Source organism: Martes martes (genome assembly GCF_963455335.1).
Source record: "Martes martes genome assembly, chromosome: 1".
NCBI classification, from domain to species: domain Eukaryota; kingdom Metazoa; phylum Chordata; class Mammalia; order Carnivora; family Mustelidae; genus Martes; species Martes martes.
Genome location: NC_137888.1, coordinates 215,016,927 through 215,039,851, shown reverse-complemented (window position 1 = coordinate 215,039,851; position 22,925 = coordinate 215,016,927). Strand labels below are relative to the sequence as shown.

The window sequence follows — 22,925 nt, the reverse complement described above, 5'->3', positions numbered from 1 at the left end:
TGCTGTTCTCACTATCTAGAAAGCTCCTACCCTGGCCCGTCATTTTTTAGGTCTTTGTTCAAGTGTCATCTCCTATGAAAGACCCTCATGGACCACTGCCAGCTAAAAAAACAACCCCAAGGCATTCCCTCGCCCTCCCCAGACGCCTTTAGGCTTCTTCAGGGTGCCTTGTTCCAAGTGACGTTTTATTACGTATCTGTCTGCTTGTTTCACATCCTTCCCTGCCCCAGATCAGGATCCAGGTGAGGACTGAGCCCGGGTCACTGCTGGGTCCACAGCACCATGCATGAAGCCGGCACAGCAGGCACACTCAGTAAATGTCGAACAATCACACGCATCTCGCCCTCGTTAGGTGGGTGTCGTGCCTGAGCTGTGATGCTCTGAGCTGGAGGGAGGAATTACCTGAGGTTAGGGACACCGGCTCTGGTGCCAGATGGACCTGGGTTTGAATTTGAGCTCTGCTATTTGCCACTTCATCTGAACCTAGTGGAAAAGACGTCGGAACTAGGGCTCTGAAGGATGTGTAGGAGTTGGGGATACGAATTTAGGAGGGGCTAAGATAGTTCTCAGTAACGTTTGGTGAGTCACTGAACAAATGAGGGAGACAGAATCGTTCCGGGAAAACTTGTGGTTTGTGAATAGGAGCTTCATGACCCAGCCCATCCAGCAAGGGCTCGGACCCAGGTGTCCCCCACCTAGCTGCTGCTCTCCTTTTTGGCCAGGAAGTCCCAGGGAGCCAAGTAGCGTTCTTGGGAAAGGCCTGGCCTTGCTCCCCCTCCCCCCAACGTTGCCTCTCTGGTTACCAGGAACTGGAAAAAACCCTCAACACCCTGCAGCTGCCGTATCTCATTCTGCCCGTTGTACAGACTGAGAAACTGAGGCCCAAAGCAGAGCAGTGATTTGCTCCGGGGTCAGGCACGAGTGCTTTAGCCCTGGGCCTCAGGTTTGGAGGGTGGGAATGGGTGGCAGTAGAGCCTGACTCAGAACCCCAGCTTGTATGGTCCAGGCTAGGTCTGGGGGGATCCCTGAGGGGAGCAGGAAAGACTGCCTGAAGGAGAAGGAACACTGGAGACAGGGCTTTGAGGGATGCGTAGGAGTTCGGGAGGAGTCTTGGCAGCTGGCTTGCCTTGACTGTCTCCTTTGCCTGGTCAGCCAATGAGGGCATTGGGAGGTGCCTGAGGAAAATGCCTTGGCCTTGGCAGGTCTTGTGGGACAAAGAGAGTGACAGACCTGCCTCTCACCTGGGCTGACCTCCCAGGGAGAATGAGGGAGGAGAGGGCAGCAGGTCCCTGACCCAGTTACAGACTGTTTGTCTTCCTTTCTCCCAGACCAGCTGGGGTCACTGGTGACGTGGGATCCCGCCCCTGCCCGCCTCCCTGGCACCTTTGCTGACAGTGGACCCAGAGGGGGTAGGGCCCAGAGAAGGGGTGGGGTTCAGAGAGAAAACGGTTCAAGCAGAGGAGGCTGGAGACCTGGCTGACCGTCCAGCTGCCCCTTCCCAGCCACCTCTTATCGCTGTCCCAGTAAAGCACCAGACCTTGGGCGGCAGCCGTGGCCCAGCGTCAACACCACTGCTTGGCCTCTGGCCGCCCTGGCGTCCCTGCCATCAGGAGCAGCGACCTGGGCCTCTCTCACTTCCCCACCCCCAGCCCCTCGGGCCAGGCAGCCCGGGCTCTGGTCCCAGCTCTGCTGCCCAGCTCTGTGACCCTGGGCCAGTGCCTCCCCGTCTCTGGGGCTGGCGGGCCAGGTGGCATTCAGGCACCGGAAGGCCATGTGGAGGTTGGACACGCACCAGCCTAGGATAGGCCCCTCCATTCTCCCTTGGCCTCGGCAGACCGGCCGGGGTGGGGGAGTGGACAGAGGAAGAGAGCCCTGAGGTCCAGTCCCCTGGCACAGCTGTTACGGTGACTCACACTTGGGGGACATTAGAGTGGGGAGCGGGGCTGGCTATCCCGAGCCCCATCCCGCCCCCCACCCTGCTGAGGGCGGGAGGCTATTTTCAGAGCCTCAGTAATAGGTGAGGTCTGAGGTCCCCCCTCCCCCGTACCCCATGGCCAGGGGTGCACAGAGCCCGGAGAGGGCACTGGGTGGGGGTTCCTGTGAGTGTCCAGCCTGGAGGTGGGACCAACCCCAGCCACATCCAACCAGAAGGCCGAGCATCTCCCCGAGACCCCAGGCTGTTCTGGGAGAGCGGCCGATGGTCTTCACGGGGCCCGGCGGCCTGGGCCCCGGTCCTCACACAGGCCCGGAGACCCCGTGGGACCCCCAGGTTAGGTCTCCGCCCCTCTCTGGGCCTTGGATCCCATCACGCAATGGGGGAGCGGAGCCCCGGCCCTTCCCTGCTCCTGACAGATTGTAAGCGACCAGAACCATTGTAACAACGTCAGGGATAGTACCAAGAGTCTAGTGCAGGCTGTCCAGAGCTGGGCGAGGACAAGGCTCATCTCCCAGGAAGAGACCGCAGTGCTCCCGTTCTGGAAGCCCGCACGAGCCCCAGCTCCTCCTTGTCCTCCCTTTTCCTGGAGGCTGAGAAACCAGGTCCCAGACGTTCTGCAGACTCCGTTCCTCTGGATGAAAAATGGAGAGGGAGAGACAGCCCTCCCACCCCCACAGGAGGGGGCAGGGGTCTCCACGGCCCCATGTTGCTCTCAGAGGGGGACTTTCTGCACAGCTGGTCTATAGAAATGACCTCCGGACCTCATTTTTGTTTTCTTTGTGCCTAGGGCCCGCAGAGGCAGCCCTCAGACCGCTCCCCCCCCCCCCAGTGTCAGCTTTCTTTGGTGTTGGGGACACTCTCTGAGCCTCGTTTCTCCTGCCATCCAGCACCTGCTGTGTGCTTGGCCCAGCTCTCGACATTGGAGCTCATACTTTATTTTTATTTTATTTATTTATTTGTCAGAGAGTGCACGCATGTGCACAAGCAGGGGGAGGGGCGGAGGCAGGAGCAGGCTCCCTGCTGAGCAGGGAGCCCAATGTGGGGCTTGATCCCCTGGACCTGGGGGTCCAGGGGATCATGACCTGAGCCGAAAGCAGACGCTTAACGACTGAGCCCCCCAGGCACCCCTGGAGCTCATACTTTCGTGCAGGAGCTTACAAACTGCAGGCCTGGGGCCCAGTGTCTGCCACCTGTTTTTGTAAAGAAAGTTTTATCGGAACGCAGCCTCACCAGCATCTGTGTGTCCTATCTAGGGCTAATTCCGAGCTGAGCTGAGTAGTTGCAACAGAATGAAATACTCACTATTGTCCTTTAAGGTGCTCTCAGACTGGGGTTTGCTGCCCCCTGCCCCCGTCCTAGTAGACAGCGAATAGTTCCATAACATCCCCCATTCTCGACCTTACTTTCCCCGTCTGTACAATGGGCTGGCCCCCATCGAGCGTCTGGGGACCCTCAGCTTGACCTGTCCATATACTGGGGTTCAAGACAGCCCTCCATGAATTTCTGCTTGGCCTGCGCCTCCCACATAGTTCAAGCCCCGGTCTCCCCATTTGGGCAAGGGGTTCACGCCTGTCCCCCATGCACTTCTGCTGGGTCCCCTCTGGCCTCGAATTTCCCCCAGAGGTGACCGGGTCTGCAGTGGCCCCCTGCCCACAGGCGCCTGGCCCTCCCTGGGGGAGGGGGGTGTGTGTCCCTGGGGCTTTCCCCAGGCCTCAGTCTCCCGGGCTGGGCAGTGGGCGCGCGGTCCCCAGCGCCTCCTGACCTCTGGCCTCTCGCGCCTGCAGGATGAGTTCCACCCGTTCATCGAGGCGCTGCTGCCTCACGTCCGCGCCTTCGCCTACACCTGGTTCAACCTGCAGGCGCGGAAGCGCAAGTACTTCAAGAAGCACGAGAAGCGCATGTCCAAGGACGAGGAGCGCGCGGTGAAGGACGAGCTGCTGGGCGAGAAGGCCGAAGTGAAGCAGAAGTGGGCGTCCCGGCTGCTGGCCAAGCTGCGCAAGGACATCCGGCCCGAGTGCCGCGAGGACTTCGTGCTGGCCATCACCGGCAAGAAGGCGCCGGGCTGCGTGCTCTCCAACCCCGACCAGAAGGGCAAGATGCGCCGCATCGACTGCCTGCGCCAGGCCGACAAGGTGTGGCGGCTGGACCTGGTCATGGTCATCCTCTTCAAGGGCATCCCGCTGGAGAGCACCGACGGCGAGCGCCTGGTCAAGGCGGCGCAGTGCGGCCACCCGGTGCTCTGCGTGCAGCCGCACCACATCGGCGTGGCGGTCAAGGAGCTCGACCTCTACCTGGCCTACTTCGTGCGCGAGCGAGGTGAGGCGGGCGCGCGCGGGCGCCCACGCGCGGGGGGCCGGGGGGGCGCGTGGGGAGGAGATGTGTGCGCGGCCCCGTGGCGCGCGGAGGCGGGACGGAGCGGGGGGGGGGTGGCGGCCCCCTCACCTGCGTCGGGCTGGGGAGGTGGTTCAGGCTGGACTGGGAGGGGAGGCAGGTGCGGTGGGCGGGGCCGAGGGGGCCTGTTGGCCTGCGTTAGGGTAGGACCGGCACCTGTGCTGTGAAGGTCTAAGGGCAAGAGATACGGTTGGAGGAGAGTCTGAGTGGGGAGGCGGTCTTCAGCCCGTAGCGGGTTGAAGGTGAGAGGCGGGCTCTCGAGATCTCAGGAGGTGAGATTTTGGCCCAGGAGGTCCGAGAGGCAACTTAAGGCCTTGTTGGGAATAGAGGTGAGGACACGCCAGTGACCACTGGGAGAGACCCAGTCTGAGAGAGGGCTGGCCTTGGGCGCTGTGAGTGCTGGTGGATCAACTCTCAGACCTTCAGCGGAGGTCTGACGGGTCCCAGCTTCATGCAGAGGGGGAAGATGGGTGCTGTGTGACTTTGGCTGGGTTACCGCCCTCTCTGGTCCCCTGTGTTCCTGGCTCTGGCCGTTCCAGCTGGGTGTGTGCTGGATCCAGGGTCAGCGCCCCACCTGGAGGCCAGCAGCACCTGTGAGGGTGGGAAAACCCAGGGCAGCTTCCTGGAGGAAGTGCTGCGGCAGAGCTGAGCTCTGCAGGGTGGCTGGACAGTGCTGAGTGTGGGGTGTCCCAGAGGGTCGGCAGCCTGACCAAAGACATAGAGGCCAGAGGGGTGGTCTGGCCTCTGGATGTCAGCAGGGCTGGTGGCCCAGGGCCCGGGCCTGGCTGGGAGGGCGGCAGGATCTGTTGCCCCTGCTGCTTCCTGGCTGTGTGGCCGCCTTGGGCCTCAGTTTCCCCCATCTGTCAAATGGAGATTATCAGGGTTCCCAGCTGGATGAGGCCCCAGGGGAGTCGCGGGATCGTGCATGTGGCAGGTGAACGCTGGCCTGCCACGTGGCAGGTGTCAGCTGGGAATGTCTTCATGTGGACAGTCAGGTGTGCTCACAGAACCTGATGGTCATGTGGCCCATGCCCACCAGCCCCCCCACCCACCAGGGCTGAGTCTGGTACCCAAGTGGGCACACACCTGGGGGTGGCCTGAGCGTGTCAGGTGGGTGCCCCCAGGTTGCAAGCCCGCCCTGGCGGATCCCACGGAGCACACTACCAGAGACAGACTGGAGGAAGGCTGGGGGCAGGGGGTGGGGGGTGGAGTCTAGCGGGGACAGCGGGAGTCTTGCCCCCTGCGGGCTGGGTGACTCGGGACACATCACTGTTCTGTTTCTTCTGTGAGTGGGGGTAACAGCGGGGCTTCTCCCAGCAATGGGATAAGGATTCGATGAGGTTGTAGGACTCCCGGTCCCCAGGGCCTGTGGGCGGTTTCCCAGTCTCGACCTTGATTCCTTGACCTTGACCTCTTCTGCCCCCTCCCCCGCCCCCACCCATCAGCCGCAGACCCCCTGGGGGCTTGGAGCGGAGCTGCCTTAGGGCCCGGGGAGGCAGAGGGGTGGACAAGGTGACTGGCTGTCCCGGGCAGGGGGCAGGGGTGGCCTCGGCGGCAGACGCATTGCCATGCTGGTCCAGGCCTCTCCCACCATTTCCATCCTCTAAGCCTGTCCCCGCCCCCACCTCCTCCGCGCTGAGCTGATAAAATTTTGAAGCGAGTTTTCTGCCGGTGTCAGCACAATCTCCAGGCGCCTCCCCTCCCCCAGCCACCCCCCTCCCCCCTCGGCTCAGCAGGCAGGCCCGGCCTCCAGGCTTCCCCAGACACCTCCTGGTCCAGCTGCCCCCCGGCTGCCATGCCTTTGCCGGCCAGCGGCCAGCGTGATCGGCCTCCTGGCTCGTGGGCTGGGGAAGGTCAAAGCTGTACCCGCCCCTGCTTCCCGCGGGCTCCATCATCCCCATGGGAACCCCTGCTCAAGCTGGCCCCAGCCGACCGAGCCGCAGCTGGCTGGGACTGAGGCGAGGCCTGATTCCAAGCCTGGCTCAGCGGCTGGCCAGCTGGGTGATCTGACACAAGTCGCCTAGCCTCTCTGTGTCTTCTTTCCTTGTCTTTAAAATGGGAAGCTCAAATTAGCTGCCTGGTTGGGTCCTCGTGGTAAGTGCTCACAGGCAGCCCCTGGCGGGGGGAGGGGGGCGGGGGCGAGGCGGGGGAAATGCCAGGCTTGGGGCAAGGGCTCCGCGGGCCCCTGTTCTTACCCCCGTCCCCCGACCCAGCCCAGCTACCATCCTCATCACGGTTACCATTTGCTAATTCTACCCCCGTGCCTCGGTGCTGCCCGTGCCAGGCAGGCCTCTCCCGTGGGGAAAACTCCTATGTATGCTTGAGAGCCCTGACTCCTAACTCCACTTTCTGCCCCACCCCCGGGCATTTTTTCTGAGGGCCTGGGTGTTCGTTCCCATTCTCTCTGCAGCCTGGCGAGGCGGGAATCACTGTTGTACTCAGGTCGCAGGTAAGGAAACAGGACCAGCGGAGGGCCCTGCCTGCCCGAGGTCCCAGAGCCCAGGGGGACGGAGGGGGTAGGTGAGTGCCGGCGGCTACTGTTGAGGACAGCCCCCAGCCCTCCACCCTGGATGGTGGTGGAAGAGGAGGGAGGTAAATCGTGGGGTACAACGTTGGCAGCCTTGTTGGCACCCCGGGGCTGGGTCTGTGGTCTAGGCTCCCATGGGCCGAGGTCACCCTCCAGGACCTCCAGCCTCATTCTGGGTCCCAGTGAAATCTCTGTTCTTGGTCGGGCAGGTGTCAGTCTGACAGCGGAGAGAGCCAACTGCCCGCTGCCCTCCTCCTTCCGTCTGGAGGGTTCGTGGCCTGACCCCCTTCAAGGAGCTCCTCTGGGAGGCCAGGGGTTCAATGAGGAGGCTGAGGACGGAGCTCCGGGGGGTGGGGCTCACGTTTATTTGGGGGATGGAGGGCTGGGGATGAGCTCTGAGAAGGCCCTTTCTCCGCTGGGGCTGCCAGGCAGGTCAGAGCCTGGGGCACCTCCTAGGGCTAAATTGGGCCACCCCAGGTGTCCATCGGGCACCCTAGGGCCCTGATTCCAGGGGCTGGACTCAGTGTGCCCTGGGGGCAGCCTAGGGGCCAGCTGGGGGGACCACGATGAGGGGGTGATGTGAGCTCTACTTTGGGGCACAAGGGGGCTACCTGCTACATGGGTGCAGGGAGGGGTGCGACTGAGCGGGGGACCCGGAAACCGACAATTTGCAGTTCAGTGACCAAGAACAAGGGCAGAAAAACAAAGCAGGGGCAGAGTGTGGAGAGGGGCGGGGAGGGGGGAAGCCCCAGACTGAGGGGTGAGGAGGGAGGGAGGCCCCAAGGAGGTGGCTCTTAGGATGAGGCCTAAAGGACTCAAGGGAGCCACAGAGGGATTTGCGTGAGTGCGGCGGGCACCGGACTGGGGGTGGGGGGCGCACAGCCAGTGCAAAGGCCCAGAGGCCAGCATGGCCTGGAGCCTGAGGCACAGAGCAGGAAGGCCTCCGGGGACTGTGGGGGGCAGCGAGGCCTGCTGCGTGGCTTCCCGGGGAAGGTGGTGGAGAGGCCAGCAGCGGGCGAGCCCGGCACTCCCCCACCTGCCTCGCGTTTGGGAGGAAGCCTGGAGGAACCGGGGCCCAGAGAGGGAAGCCGCCTGCCCAGCCCTGAAGCCCAGCCAGGCCTCCCCGCCCCCCTCTGGCGGCCTGAGAAACCTGAGGCGCGGGCGGGCGCGGTGCCAGGCCCGGGCGGGGGAGGGGCTGCCAGGCCCGCCCGCTCCGGCAGCTGCCAGCCCGCCCCGAGCCGCCAGCCCAGATGGTGCCCATCTGGTGACGCGGCCGCGGGCTGGCCTCCCGTTCCCGCCTTGTGCGGTGCCAACCGCCCAGAATGGCGCTGTGGGCAGGGGCCAGCTTGGAAAGCTTGTGGCTGCAGGAGGGGCTTCCGGGGTGCCCCAGGGAGGGTCCCCAAGCCCTCCTGGATGGAAGCGGGAAGCAGGCTGTCGCGACAGAGGTATTGGTAACAGCCAGCGCGTGTCGCGTGTGCCGAGCGCGGCGCACCCTGTTCTGAGCTCATCGCACGTTATAGCTCGTTCCATTCTCTCCACCGGCCTGCCAGCGAGGGGCTGTCAGCTTCTCCCATGTGGGAGGGTGGGGAGGTGGGCCCAGAGACCCTCAGCCCAGGGCCCAAGGTCACACAGCCCCTGCGAGTTGAACAGAATTCAAACGCACAGAATCCTGAGTCCTCAAACCCTGAAAGGAAGAAAAAAAGCTGGAAAATACTCTGGAGGTTGTTGGGTGGTACCCACACCCTCCCAGTCCTGCCGCCCATGAGAACAGGGGGTGCCAGACAAACGGGGAATGAATGAGTAAGGAACAGTGAGCCACGTCCCAGAGCCCTCAGGCCGTCAAGCCTGGGGGCCAAGGTCACCATCAAGCGCAGCCCGGGCTCAGATGGCAGGAAAAGGGGTCTCAGTCTGCAGCAAGGGGGCCTGGGTCAGCCACCCGTCTGCCCCTGGTGTGCTGTGTGACCTAGGGCAGAGCCCTGCCCTCTCTGGTCTGAAGGCAAGAAGGTGGGGCCTTGTGGGGCCCAGAGAGGAGCAAGCCGGCCCCCCACCGAGGGCCCCCCTGCCTCCTCCACCCCCCTTAATCTTCATCCCAGCACTGGGTCCTTGGGAGACAGGGTGGGCAGGAGGGTGGGAGGGCCCCCATTTATGTGGGTGTCCGACACAGTTTATGCCCATGACTGCTGCAGGCCCTGTGAGACGGATTCTCGTCTCAAGCCTCGGTTTCCCGTCTGTAAATGGGGACTGTGAGAACTGCGTCTACCACACTGAGGACCCGAGTCAGTGACCTCAAAAAGCATACAGGAAGCACTACATAAATGCTCAGTCCCTTCTTGGATCTATTCCCCAGCTCCAGGAGACACTGGGGGGCGGGGGGGGCACCTCAGTTCTGCTCTGGGACCCTGGGCCTTGTTCTCCCCTCCCAGGGAGCCCACGGGGGCACCTGTGACCCAGGACAGGCTCTCCACTGGCAGCACGCCGCGTCACCCGCTCCAGGTGTCTGGGCAGCGGAGGGGTGAGGGGCTCCCGGCAGCCTGGATTCCTCCCGGGCCAGGCAGCCAGGTGTCCGGGCCGTCTGTCTGTGCAGGGAAGGTGCCTGCACGGGGCCGAGGCCCAGACGCCAGCTGACGGTATATTTATAGTGATGGCCGGCCTCCGGGCTCATGGTCAGCAGCAAAGAGACAGCCAGCAGGTGAGGGTTGTGCACACAGAGCAGGCCAGGAGCCCGAGAGGGGCGCTGGCAGTGTCAGGAAGAGTGGGGATGACCTTGGTAAGTGACGTCACTGCCTGGGCCTCGGTTTGCCGCCCTCTCAAGTGCGCGTGATAAGAGCAGGGCCCGTGGGGTTAAATTAGGGAGTGCGTGCAGGGTGCTAGAACACGGGGGTACTGCGCAATAAGCACTCCAAAGTGATATGTTGCCTTAGAACGGAGGGGACCCTGCCACCTGCCACCACATGGAGGGACCCCGAGGACACGGGGCTCCATAAGAGGAGCCAGACCCAGAAGGACCCGTCCCGCAGGACCCCGCTCCCAGAGGAGTCCCGTCCACACACACACAGAGGAGAGCGTGGGAGCCGGGAGTAGGGCAGGGGTGGGAAGTCCGTGCTTCGTGGGGACAGAGTCTCCATGTGGGGAGATGGAAAGTTCTAGAAACAGAGGGTGGGGTGGCTGCACAACGTGGTGAGCGTGCTTCCCGCCGCCGAGCTGTGCGCTCAGAGACGGTTGGACAGCAGAGATGGTGCGGTGTGTATTTTGCCCTCGTGGAAGCAATGATTTGTTGCTGTTCCTGAGAAATAATAGCGTGTTCTGTGGGTATCTGTCACGATAAATAACTCATAAGAACGTCCGCTGTCGTCCTGTAGTCACAGTGATTATTACCCTCAACGCGCTCGCGGCTCCGGTCCCGGCTCTGGCCCGCTGGGCACCCTGGGCCAAGTTGGCACCCCCCTTTGCGCTTCGGTTTTTCTGCACAACAAGTGCAGGGTGTGTCGGCGATGGAAGCCGAGAAGCATCCTCCTCTCAGCGGGTGCTGGGCGCTCAGAAGGGGAGGGGGGGCGCGCCCCTGAGTAGGTGCTCCCCTCCTGGTGTTGCACCCCTGTGGCCCAGGCAGGGGTGAGGGTGCTCCCGAGGCCGCCCGCAGAGTGCTCCTGTGTGTGTGTGTGTGTGCGCATGCACACGCACACGCGTGCGCACGGCCACACGGCCGGGCAGGGCCGGGCTCCCCAAGGAGCCAGCAGGAGGGGGAGCCAGCCCGTCGCACCTGTGGCGGCTGCCTCTGGCACGGCGAGGCTGTGGTTGCCCCCTTGGCCCTCCGCCCAGGGAGCCCAGGGGAGGCGGAGGGCAGCTAGGGACATCTCGGGCACCCCCTCCCCCAGCCAGCTGCCAGGCCAGCCCCTCTTCCTCCAGCTGGGTGTGGGCAGGAAGTCACAGATGGTCAGAGTTGGTGACAGATGAGGGAGGGGGCACACGGGGACACTGCGTGTCTTGTCCGAATGGGGAAACCGAGGCCCGGAGAGGGGTGGGGACAAGGCCCTGGGCTTCCCAGGAAGGGCCCTGTGTTCGGTCCATCCTGACCCATCTTGTGCTCCAGGCTGACTTGGAGGGTGTTGGGAGGTGGAAGTCGGGGGGACCCTCGGGCCTCAGAGAAGATGCCTTGCAGGTGGGGAGGGGGTTTTCGAGGCTGGGGGGAGGGGGACTCTAGAATGTCAGAGCTGAGGTGGCTCCCTGGTTCCCCAGGAGCCAAGTTCTGGAGTTCCCAAGGCTGGAGTTCTAGAGTCTTCAAAGCTGGGCTCTTCACCATCCAGGCGGTTCTACAGTCCTCCTAGGTGGGGGGCGCCTTGGGGGGCTCATTCAGTTCGGCATCTGACTCTTGATCTCAGCTCAGGTCTTGATCTCAGGGTCATGAGTTCAAGCCCCGCGTTGGGCTCTGTGCTGGGCATAGAGCCTCCTCAAGAAAAAAAAAAAAAATTCTCCTAGGTGGGCTTCAGAACGGCTCCCTCCAGGAGAATACAGTGGGGGCCACATCGATAATTGCATTTTTTTTTTCTGGTATCCACACTTAAAAGTACAAATGTACAGGGGAAATGAGTTTTAACAACATATTCTGTTTGGCCCGGGGCATCCAAAATATTGTCATTTTGACACATAATCAGTATGGACAAGTTATTGAGATGTTTGACCTGATTTTATTTGTTCTCCGTTTTTGACTTTCAGCGGGTGTGTTACACTCACGCCCCGACTCTGACCAGCCACGTGTCGGGGCTAGGAGCTCTGCTGCAGAGCATCTGAAGTCTGGGCAATTTCAAGGCTGATCTCAAATCTGCCCCCAGTTGGATAAATGAGAATATATGAGGAGGAATTCTAGAATTCCCCAGCTGGTTTCCTGAAAATCCAAGGGGAAGGTTCTAGAAGGTCTCACCTTGGGGCTTTTGACTATAGAAAGGCAGGGTCTCTTCTCATCAGCACTGTCATGGACATCCCAACCCTCAACCCCCATGATGCCAAGAGTGCCCCAGCCCCCCCAATTGTGACAACCAAAAATATCTCCAGACATCGCCAGATGTCCCTGGGGACAGAATCACCCCAGTTGAGAACCGCTGTGCTAAGGGAAGCCTTACAATTATTTGAGGTTGGGTTATTTAACAACCCAGGAAACCGTTCTAGAGCCTTGATCTAGAACCCTGATCAGCGAGCTGGTTCCTTGATGCAGACTTCCTCCAGTGCGTTCTTGACTGCCAGGGAGCGGGATCCAGAATTTCCTGAGGGGGGGTTTCTGGGTGTCTAGAAGCAGGATCCAGAATGTTTCTTTGTGTTTTTTTTTTTTAAGATTTTATTTATTTATTTGACAGAGAGAAATCACAAGTAGGCAGAGAGGCAGGCAGAGAGAGAGACAGGAGGAAGCAGGCTCCCTGCTGGGCAGAGAGCCCGACGTGGGGCTCGATCCCAAGACCCTGGGATCATGACCCGAGCCGAAGGCAGAGGCTTTAACCCACGGAGCCACCCAGGCGCCCCTAGGATCCAGAATGTTTTATGTTGGGTTTTGCTAACCGAGGGACAAGCTCCAGAATTCCGCAGGTTCTGGAACAACTGGGGGGCGGGTTCTCGCATTCTCTGAGGGGAGTTTTTTCAGCATCTGGAAACAGATCTCACGTATCGCAAGCTGGGTTCTCAGGATTATGAGGATTCCCAGACTGTGAAACCTAGCAGCACTTCTCCAATCAAGTACTGATTTCATCAATACCCAAGAAACCTGTTAAGTATATTTTTGATCGCTGAGGGCAGGCCCCAGAATTCCTGACATTGGGTGTTTGCACATCCAAGGATGGGCTCTGGGATTTTCTTGAGCTGGGTTCTAGAACTCCCATGGGTAGGTTCTAGAATTCTCTGTGTCAAAGATCTGGAACGCTCAGGTCGGTCGAGGAAGCCTGTCCTAAGACCAGGGTACAGAGCAGAATGTTCCAGAAAAGATGTGTATGGAGGGGAAGGAGGCGGGTTTTCATTTCTTTGAGGTTCCCTCCAGACTGGCGGAGGCAGGGGCTGCCTTCTTAGGGGCAGCTGGCTGGCTGGCAGCCCCAGTTGGGGGCAGGATGTTTGGGAGCATTTCGTGGGGGTGTGTGACCGTGAGCGTCTAAAACCAGGCAGTCCCAGGGATAGGAATCGAGATTTCATTTGATCCCCGGTAGGTGCCTGTCGCTTATTGGATGTGGGGACACGGAACCCTGGGCGTGTTTCCGGAGGCCATTGTGGAGCCAGGGGACACCAGGGCAGCTCCTGTCCGCAGCAGGAAGGGTGCTCAGTACGTCCTCAGTTGAAGGCAACGTGACACCCGATGGGAGCACAGTCACACGCGAGTGTGTTGGTCGGCGGAGTGCACGTACGGGGCCCTTGTGGGCGGCCCGAGGGCTCACCAAGTTATGATCTCAGCAGATGTTCGGTTCTCTTAGCTCCGTTTCATTTTATCATAATCCCGGCGAGTTAGAGATGATCGTGAACTGCATTTAATAGTTGGGGAAATTGGGGCACCTGGGTGGCTCAGTGGGTTAAGCCTCTGCCTTCGGCTCAGGTCATGATCTCAGGGTCCTGGGATTGAGCCCCGCATCGGGCTCTCTGCTCAGCAGGGAGGCTGCTTCCCCCTCTCTCCCTGTCTGCCTCTCTGCCTACTTGTGCTCTCTCTCTATCTAATAAATAAATAAATAAAATCTTTAAAAAAAAAAAAAAAAACAGTGGGGGAAATTTAGGCCCAGAGAGGGAAAGCCAGTGGCCTGAGGTCACATAGCTAAGAGACTGAGTCGGGACTCACACCCAGGTCTGGTAGATCTGAGGGCCCACAATGGTCCCCTGGGAAAGGGCTGTTTGAGGTGTGACAGGGACCTCCCCAGAATGTCCCAGGACCCCCCCTTTGGGCTTACAGGACTTCGATGCTAGTGAGTGGGTGCCAGGTTCAGTGGGATCAAGGAGCACCTTTGGGGGCTGCTCCTGGCTGGGAGTTGGACCGGCCTCAAATTCTCAGTTCAGGGGAACCAGGGAGGCAGGAGGCACAGCCTAGAGGCCGGGTGTCTCTTTCTGGGTCCCTGTCTCTTCGTCTCTGTCTCTCTGTCTCTCTCCTGGTGCCTGTCTCTGTCTCTGCTCACACGGAGTCTGTCCCTGCCTTTGCCAATCTCCTCCCTGCCTCCCACCCAGGCCAGCCTGTGGGCTGCCCGGAGGTGGCAGCAGCAGCTGAATGGGCCCCTTGTTCCCGACCACACCCGCCCCTTGGGGTAACCCCGGGACAAGCCCTGGCAGCAGCTGCCTTAAAGGGCCAGTGCCCAGCAAGAAGGGAAAAGAGAGGGGCCGCCTCCACTCCCAAGCCACACCCCTCCCAAAGACGGCAGGACCGATATGTGAGGGTGGGAGGCAGGACCGATACGTGAGGGTGGGAGCCATTGGGGGGTTCCATACGCAGACATCCCCAGGCTCTTGTAGTCAGAGCCTGGTGGGGCTTGGGTTTGACCTCAGACAAATCCCGGCTCGCTGAGCCTCAGTCAGTTTCCCCGTCTGTCTCCGGGGCTCCTTGCGTCCACCCTGGGGCTTGTTGGGCAGACAGAACAGCATCTGGGCCAGAATCTGGTATACAGTCGGCGCTCTGCGCGAGCCCGTGGGGCCGTCCTGTGGTACCTGAGGCTCGGGCATTCACCTCTCTCCTGGCCTGCGGCTTCAGGGTGGAAAGGCCAGTGGCCATGTGTGACTAGAATTAAAAGGCTTTTAAAGCTTGTCCCAGGCTGAGCTGAAGGCTGCATTTATAGAGTACCAGCTGCATACCAGGCCCTGCGGAGAATCTTCCCGTTCTCAGCCCCGTTTCACGGAGGAATTCAGAAGCAGAGGCTCTGGCTGGGGCCACACCATGTGCCTCTCACGACAGGCCTGCCCCCTCCGTCCTCTGCCCGGGGCTGGGAAGCGTGGGGCTGCCCACTTGCCCTCTCTGGGGCTCAGTCTCCCCTTCAGAGCTATGGGAGCGGCCCTCGTCTGCCTGCAGACTGGAAGCCTCTCGCTTGCCCGCACAGAGGACGCTGAGTCTGCGGGTCCGGGGCATCCCCAGGGGCCCTTGAACGGGGCTGCACCCGGTGGCCACTCTGGGTGGCCTCGGCGCTCCTGTGCCCCAGGCCGGCCCCACAGACGGCCCGGGACAGGTTGCTGCCGGATGGACAAGCCTGTTCCCTGCTTCCTTATGTAAGCAGGTTATGCAAGGGCAGCTGGCCTGCTTACATAAGGGGAGGCCGGGCCAGCGCCCAGCTGGGGAGGGGGAAGCTCTTAAAGGGGCCGGTGTCCCCTGAGTCTCCCCTCCGGGGCTCTTGCACTAACCCACACGGGGGAACCTCGTCAACGGGCTGATTCCGGGCTCGTCGCTGCCACTTTGTCCTCGTTATTATTACTGCTGTTGATGTTGTTTACGCTCGACTCCGGTCTCTCCCAGCCGCCGCAGGTCAGCGGCTGGGGCACCAAGCCCTGGCTTGGCCTGCTCTGCTTCTGACGTTGCTTAGCGCCGTCTCTCCCTGGGCCTCAGTTTCCCCACCTGTAAAATTCGCTTGCCTCGTGGGGTTGCCGAGGGAGCAATGAGTTAAGACCTGCGAGAGGTCCAGGCCGGCACGGAGCACATACAGGCTCCGCGCTCAGCCGGTTGGTAGTCAGGAAATATGATTCAGTGCTCAGGATGGGCCAAGCACAGCTCTGGGGCCTGGGGCCCTGCAGGGAACCAGACAGATGAACCGCAGCCCTTGTGCGGCTCACAGTCACCGGGAGAAACAGACAAAGGACAAGAACGAAATGTCAGTTGGTGATGACTATCAAAAAATAAAGGCAACAGAATAGATAGGGGGCTGTCTGCAGGTGGGAGGAACCGCCTGTGCAAAGGTCCTGGGGCAGCACTGGGCCTGGTGGTTTGGGGAGCAGTGAGGGCTGGTGGAGAGTGGGTGAAGGGGAGAGGAGGGTGAGGGGAGGGGAAGGAGGGGACGGGGCAGGTATGATGGGCAGGGCCTTGGGGGCCTCTGGGAGGACTTGGGCCTTGCCCCAAGGAGGTGGGAGCCCTGGAAGGCTCACAGGCGCCCTCTGGCCACTGTGGGGAGCACACACACTGGAGGGAAAGGGAGATGCTGAGAGTTGAGGGACCCAGGCCACTGCACCGGTTCAGGAAAAGGATAATCGAGGCGGAGGCAGGAGCCCTATTGCAAGTTGGTTCCCTTGGCTGTCAGCCTGGGCTCAATGGGGCCGTGCAAGTTGGTCACCTGCATCACGTGGCCTGAGACTGGCACTGGGCCTCCTGCCCCCTGCCTGCGGCCAGGCACATGCCTGGGCATATGCAGGGGAGAGAAGGTTGAAGTGAGAGCAGGGCGCCCCTGACATGCTCAGGGGCTCTCCTGGAGCCGGGCGCTGCCGTCAGACAAGCTGGATATGATCCTAGGAGGCCCACAGGGCTCTGGGGGTCCAGGAGAGCTGCTGCCAGGTGCCCAGCCCCCGCATGGCGTTATTTTGCCCATTTTTATCCCCATTCTCACTGTAGGGGACCTCGGCCCAGCTCCTGCCTGGCTCAGTGCCTCGTTTCTTTCTCCGTGAAATGGGAGTGATGGCCTGTAACTGTCGGGTGGGTTCGGCGAGCAGGTATCCTACAACAGGCGCCTTTCCAGTGACCGTCAGCAATAAGGCAGGAGACCCAGAAGGGAGAGAGCCCGCCGGCACGGGGGGTGTGCATGTGGAGCCCCACCACAGTCACTGAGATGGGCCAGCACATGGGTAACGGACTCGCCCTCTCTGAGGCCCTGTTTTGTTCCAATAAAATGGGACCGCAGACCCAGCATCCCCACGGTGCCTGGCCACATTCCAGCACAAAAAGGTGCCGAGGCTAATGGTATGCTCCCCAGCCCCTGTGACAGCTGGGGAAACTGAGACCCAGAGTGAACAGGGGGCGAGGCTGGAGTCACATAGCTGAGCTGAGGCAAGACGGGGTGGGGGTCGTCTCATCGTGTGGCTCTGATGCCCCGGGAACAAGAGCCCCTGACTCCAGTCCACTCACTGCGCCTCAGTTTGCAGATCCGTGAAATGGGCACACTCCTAGGCTCCCTAGGAATTACTGGCCACCCAGGGAAGAGGCTGCGAGGGTTTACATGGCCAGCCTGCAGTTCCGGACCCACCCTCCTGGGGTGTTGGGGAGACTCACAGGGGATGCCAGCACAGGCCTTCGCCACACACACCCAGTTCCCCTTTGGTGCCAACTGAAGAGGTGAGAGGAGATTCCTGGAGGCTCCCGAGGTAGCTCCGGCTTTCTAGCTGATAAAGGGGGAGTTGTTGTGCTCCCTGTGCCCGGGAACCTCAGCCCCTGCCTGGCCCTGGGGCAGGGGGCGGGGGGGCTGACCTGGCCTCATGCACTCTGTAGAGACACTGGTACAAGACCGTCTTGTGAGCCGGCAAGGGCCAGACACATTGAGGGAGGCGGCGGGTGGTGAGGCTAAGCCTCGCTGCACAGGTTGGAGGGCGGCCTGTATCCTTCCCGCCCAGCCTAGCTGCCTGACCTTCCCAGGCACCGTCAGCCCTTCTGTTCGGAGCTCCTGGCGTATAAGCACTCAATCCATGGAAGTCGTGATGCTTATCTTCGTACACTAGTCTCACTCCCCGCAGGCCCCTTCTGTGCCTGGCAAACTCCTACTCATGCATCAAGGCCCCAGCTGCAGTGTCCCCTCCCCCCAGGAAACCTTCCTGGGCCCCCCGGGACAGATTCCAGTTACTTCCTTGGGCTTCTCCAGCTACAGGTCCCCCCCTCTGATATTTAGGGCCTGGAGCAGTCGGGGGACCTACTCAAGAGAGGATTTTTCTGCTCCTCAGAGGATCCAGGGGCCTGAGACGGACAGTGTTTGGGTGACATCCCACGCTCTGCCCTGGGCAGAAACCTCTTGTGTCACACCAATGGGAGTCTGTATCGCCCTCAATCTGGCCTTTCCCTCTGAATATTTGCCCAGTTTTCCCAGCAGTCCTCCGATTCCTTTAACAAGCATTTAGTTTGCGCCTGCTGTATGCCAAGCCCTATCAGGGTAATTTCAGTCATTCATGCGGCAAGCGTGTACTGGGTACCTCCTATGTGTTGGGCCCTGCTGGAATGGTCATCACTGGTCTGCAAGCATCAATCGAGTGCCAACTACATGTGAGCATTGATTGAGCACCGACTGTGTGCCAGGCTCCCTGAAGAGTGGTCTCAGGAAGGCCAGGGGAGTAGAAGAGTCTCTTCCCACTGCCTCTCCCTCTGGGCTCGGGCCCTCAAGTTTCCAGCCTCCACCAGCATTCGAGGCAGTGGGCTTAAAGCGTGGGCACCGGAACGAGGGTCCCTGGGCTCGGATCTGCTCGTCTGCTTACTGGTGGTGAGATTTGGGCCAAGCCCCTGCCCGTCTCTGGCGCTCGGTTTGCCCCTCCGTCACACGGAGTGCCCAAGGTCTGAGGTGTTTGCACCTGACGTTCACTTTGTACGGGAAGGGACAGAGGCACGAAGGGGGCCTGCAGCCTTCGGGGACCCCCTGCCTCCCCCAGGCAAGGCTGGGATGGGGCCCCTTCTACCAACCCCTCTCCAAGGCCAGGGTGCTTTCCTGGGGCCCAGAGAGGGGATGCGCTGGCCTGCGGCCACACAGCCCCAAACAGGACCCTGCCCCCCTCCGAAGCCCTCCCTCGGTGCCCGCCTCCCTTGGCAAGGCTGCTGGCCTCCAGCCTCCTGACTGCCCCGGGGCTGCTGAGTGGGTGGTGCGGCCCAAGAAACATGTGAAGCAGGGGTGAGCTGGGAGGGGCCGTGGCCCCTCGGACGCCCCCCACCCTGGCCAGGCGGCCCCCATCCCGGCATCCATTTTTGGGAAGAGGGTGTTCCCTGGTGCTCCCTGGTGCTCCCGCCGGTGCCGTCCACCCTGCGGTCACAGATGTTGCTGGGGCTGGCCGTCCCCTCCCGGGCCCGCACGCGTGTGCTCAGCCCGGGCCCATGTGGCCCCCGAGCTCCCCCCCCAGCTCGCCCCCCGGTCCCCCCACAGCGGCCGCCAAAGCGGGCCTGCCAGGGAGGCGGGCGGAGGCCCTGGCTTGGCTGCCGGAGGAGCCAAGAATTTGCTCCAAATGTAAACAGCAAGTTATTTTAAGTCTGCCCCCTCCCCGGGTGGCGTTGACACATTTGACATTGGAGGGGACCGGGGTGGGGGGGAGGCCAGGCGTGTGGGTATTTTTAACCTGTTTTTCCCGGCCCCGGTGCCACCCGGAGTGCGGAGCGCGAGTGGCAGCGAGGGCCACCCGGGGGGTGCGCGCGCTGAACCCCTCGGAGCCCCGAGAGGCCCCCCCCGGCCGCCCCACCCGCCCCAGCCCCGTGCCAGCCTGCGCCTCCTGCGCGGACAAAATGGCCGCCGAGGCCGGCAGAAGCATCTGGAACCCGAGGGAGGGAGAGTGGAGAAAATGGCCGCCAGAGAATGATGTCATAAGGTGGCGTGGCGGCCAGCAGCGTCCCGGGCTGGGACTAGTCCCGGCCTGCAGGCCTCCGGGGGGGCCCTCGGGCCTGCGGGGACCTCCCCACCAGGGGCTCGGGCCGGGCGCCCCGAAACGGCAGGGCCGGCGCTCCCGCGGGGCGTCTGGGGACGGGGCGGCACCCCCCAGCGCTGCCCAGGGCCTCGGGCCGGTGCTGGGGAGGCAGCGGGGGCGGGGGGGGCGGTGGAGGGCCGTGACCCTGACCCGCTGGCCCGCGGCGTCCACGGGCGCCCGGCGGGGCCGGAGCCAGGCCACGGAGCAGGCCGGGCGGCGGGGGAGCCGGGCTGGGTGGGAAGAAAACAGAAACTTTTCTTTGAAAGTGACTCCGAAGCAGGTTGGCTCGGGCCCAGGCGGCCGGCGGCAGGGAGAGGAAGAGGGAAAGTGTGGTCCAGACTCGAGGAACACGCGGGTCAGGAAGCGCAAGACGAGGGAGGCCCCGGCGGAGACCGGCGTCCCCGAGGTCACCCGGCCGGGCCCTCCCTTGCCTCTCGGGTCCCCTGCTTCTTGTCGGCATTTCCCAGACCATTCCCCGGGGGGCCGATGAGCGCATTGCCTTGGACGTCCGGCGTCTCGCTTTTTTTCCCTTCGATTTGTCCAAGTGGCCCCTGGAGAAGGGGTTTCGGATCCTCTGGAGGGAGACGTGAGGGCTCAGAGAGGGCAAGCGCGTCTGCGGAGGTCACACAGCGGGGCGACTTCGTCGTTGCTGGGTTTGGGCGTCTGTGTTCTGAGCCCCCCGGGGCTCTGCTGGGGGAGCGGGGATTCGGGCTGGCGTTCCTTACAGCGCAGGGCGGTCTAGCCTCTGCTCCCGCTGCCATCCTCCCAGTGAAGGCCAAGTTTAGCCTGAAACCCTCCTTCTGCCGCTCGGCCCCCGGCCCTCCTTGGAATGCTGGGCACGAAACCCTTGACCGTGAACCTCGTGGGGCAGGACTTTGGGTCTGTTTTGTGCATTGCTGTGTCCCCAGAGCCTAGAACAGGGCCTGGTGCACAGTAAGTGCTCGGTGCGTGTGTTGAATAAAGGGGTCACTGTTCCGTCTTGTGCTGGGATTCATGCGGACACTAGTGTGGGATGGGGGTGGAGGCTCAGGGGCACGAAGCCAGTCGTCACATAACTGGACATACATGGGTGTCTGTGGTCACACTTCTTGGGAGGGACATGAGGAAGTAGATTCCCGAACTTCTCTAACGTCAAGCCCAGATCCTGTGCCCGGGGGCTGTGGACACATAAACCACATTTGAGCAGAGACTTGAGTAAATTGAGGGGGATGAGCCAGGCAGGCATTTACGGGAAAGGCATTCCAGGCAGCTGGCACAACCTGTGCAAAGGCCCCGGGGCAGCACTGGGCCTGGCATGTTGGAGGACCTGTGGGAGGGGTGTGTGTGTGTGTGTGTGTGTGTGTGTGTGTGTCTGTAGCAGAATGAGCAAGGGGAGAGAGGAAGGAGGGGAGGGCAGGGAGGGGACGGGGCAGTGGGGGGAAGGGCAGTTTAGGCAGGGCCTTGGGGGCCACAGGGAGGGAGGACTTTGGAACTGCATATATTTATAACCCAGACTCAGTCCAGTGTGCTGGGGACTAGGGCACAGGCTTGGACAAGGGGCCAAGGGAGAGGGTGTTCGGAGAAGGAGCTCTTAGAACGGGGTCGGGGAAGGTAGCTGCCGCCTGCCCGAGGGGGAGGGGGGCAGGGAAGGCTCAGGGCAGCGGCGAGGAGGACAAAGGCCAGGGTCGTGTGTGCAGCGCGGCCTTCCAGGACAGAGAAAGTTGAACCTGAGCTGGCTAATGTTTAAAAATGGCTGGTGACACCGGGAGCTGGGAATTCCAGGGCCTGGCTTTGGCTTCCTCTCTTGCTGGCTGGTGTCGGCAGGCAGACGTGGCAGCCGCCAGAGCCAGCTACGTTTGGAAGCCCGCGAAGGTTGGAACGTAAATCCGGCTCGCTCTCCGGGCAGCCCAGGCCGGCCGGGCGGACACGCCACGGGGCCCAGGCGGGAACTCTGGGCTCTCCCACGTCCTGCCAGGTTTGAGAGAAGTGTCGCTCTGATCTCATCACGTCCTGTCCTTTCTACATCCTAACGACAAGTTAACAATGACCCGTCTGTCCGTCCCCAGCCATCACCCTGGACAGGGCTCTTACATCCACCGGGACACCTGCCTGGGCTCCCAGCCCCCCAGATTCTAGAATCCACCCAGCACCAGAGACTTTTGTTTAATGTGTGTGTTTTCTTGTGGCTAAAAAAAAAACATAGAACGGAAAGTGTACCATCTTAACCGTCTCTAAGCGCACAGCTCAGCGGCGTGAAGCACTCTCACACCCCCCACCCTCCGGCTCCAGAACCTTCCATCCCCCGACATGGAGACTCCGTCCCCATGAAGCACGGACTCCCCACCCCCTGCCCCAGCCCAGGCTCCCACCCTCTCCTCTCTGTGTGGACGCGACTCCTCTGGGGCCCTCCCAGGAGTGGGGTCCTGCGGGACGGGTCCTTCTGGGTCTGGCTGCTCTCACTGAACCCCGTGTCCTCAGGGTCCCTCCACATGATGGCAGGGGTCAGGGTCCCTTCCTTTCTGAGGCTGGACCGTGTTCCCGCGTGGGGATGGACCGAGCTGTGTGTGTCCACACACTGCGGACACTGGCGTGACGTCCATCTGTGGCGGCCGTGAGCCCCTCTGCCATGCACACGGGGGTGTGAGTATCCCCGGGGAGTCCCTGCTTTCCGCTCTCTGGGGTAGACATGCGGGAGTGGAAATACTGGGTCATGTGGGGTGTGGGGACTCTGTTTAACTTTCTGAGGGAGCGGCTGCCCCGTCTCGCGTTCCCGCTGCCACGCTCCAAGCTCCTGGCTCCTGCTTGGCCTCCTGTCCAGTGGTGCTGTCGAACCTACCAGAGCTGAAGTCATGTCACTCCACAGTACGCGAGAATCGGGCCCGAGCCTCTCACAGCAGCCCCGTGGCCTGCGCGGCCCAGCTCTCTCCCCTGGGCTCCCCATGTTGGAGCCGCATGGCCTGTCTCTGGTCCTCAGACATCCTAGGTTTATTCCTGCCCCAGGGCCTTGGCACTTGCTGTGCCTCTGCCCGGCTCCTAGGACGCCCTGGCTAAGACCCCCTCCTAGAGGCCCCGCCTGACATCCGTGTCGAAAGTCTCCCCCAGAGCCACTCTCTGTCCCCTCACCCAGCTTTCTAGCCTTGCTGGAACGTAGAACCGGGCAAAATTATCTCCATCTTCCTCTGTGTGTTCACTTCCTGCCTGTCTCTCCCTCCCTTGGCGCGCTGCCATCCTCCCCCCCTCCAACGCCTGGCGAGGAGTAAGGGATCGCTAAACGTCTGTGAGATGACCGTCCGGCTGTGCGTTGATCTCCCGGCTATGAGCGGCGGAAGTCGGAGCCACCAGGTTGAAGGGAGTTGTCTGGTGCCAAGGGGTGGGTACTCCCGGGGCGGGAAGGGCGGGACCGGAGGCCCGGCGGCGCCTTTGTCCTGGGCTGGGACAGACCAAATTTGGGCTCACGGCCATGGACGGGAAAGAACAGCTTGTACAGTCCATCAGTGGGCTCCAGTGTACATTTCTACTGTCACCACGGTCATG

The 22,925-nt window shown here is 61.9% G+C and overlaps 1 protein-coding gene across 8 annotated transcripts in view; it reads left to right on the top strand.

Annotated features, from left to right (window-relative positions):
• The window catches only part of NFIC (nuclear factor I C), a 60,557-nt gene that overhangs the window by 11,480 nt on the left and 26,152 nt on the right, over positions 1-22,925 (top strand). For all 8 annotated transcript variants that reach the window (XM_080807926.1, XM_080807924.1, XM_080807922.1 and 5 more), the window contains exon 2: positions 3,721-4,252. In XM_080807926.1, coding sequence (XP_080664052.1) covers positions 3,721-4,252 — 532 coding nt within the window. The remainder of the gene's footprint in view (positions 1-3,720; positions 4,253-22,925) is intronic.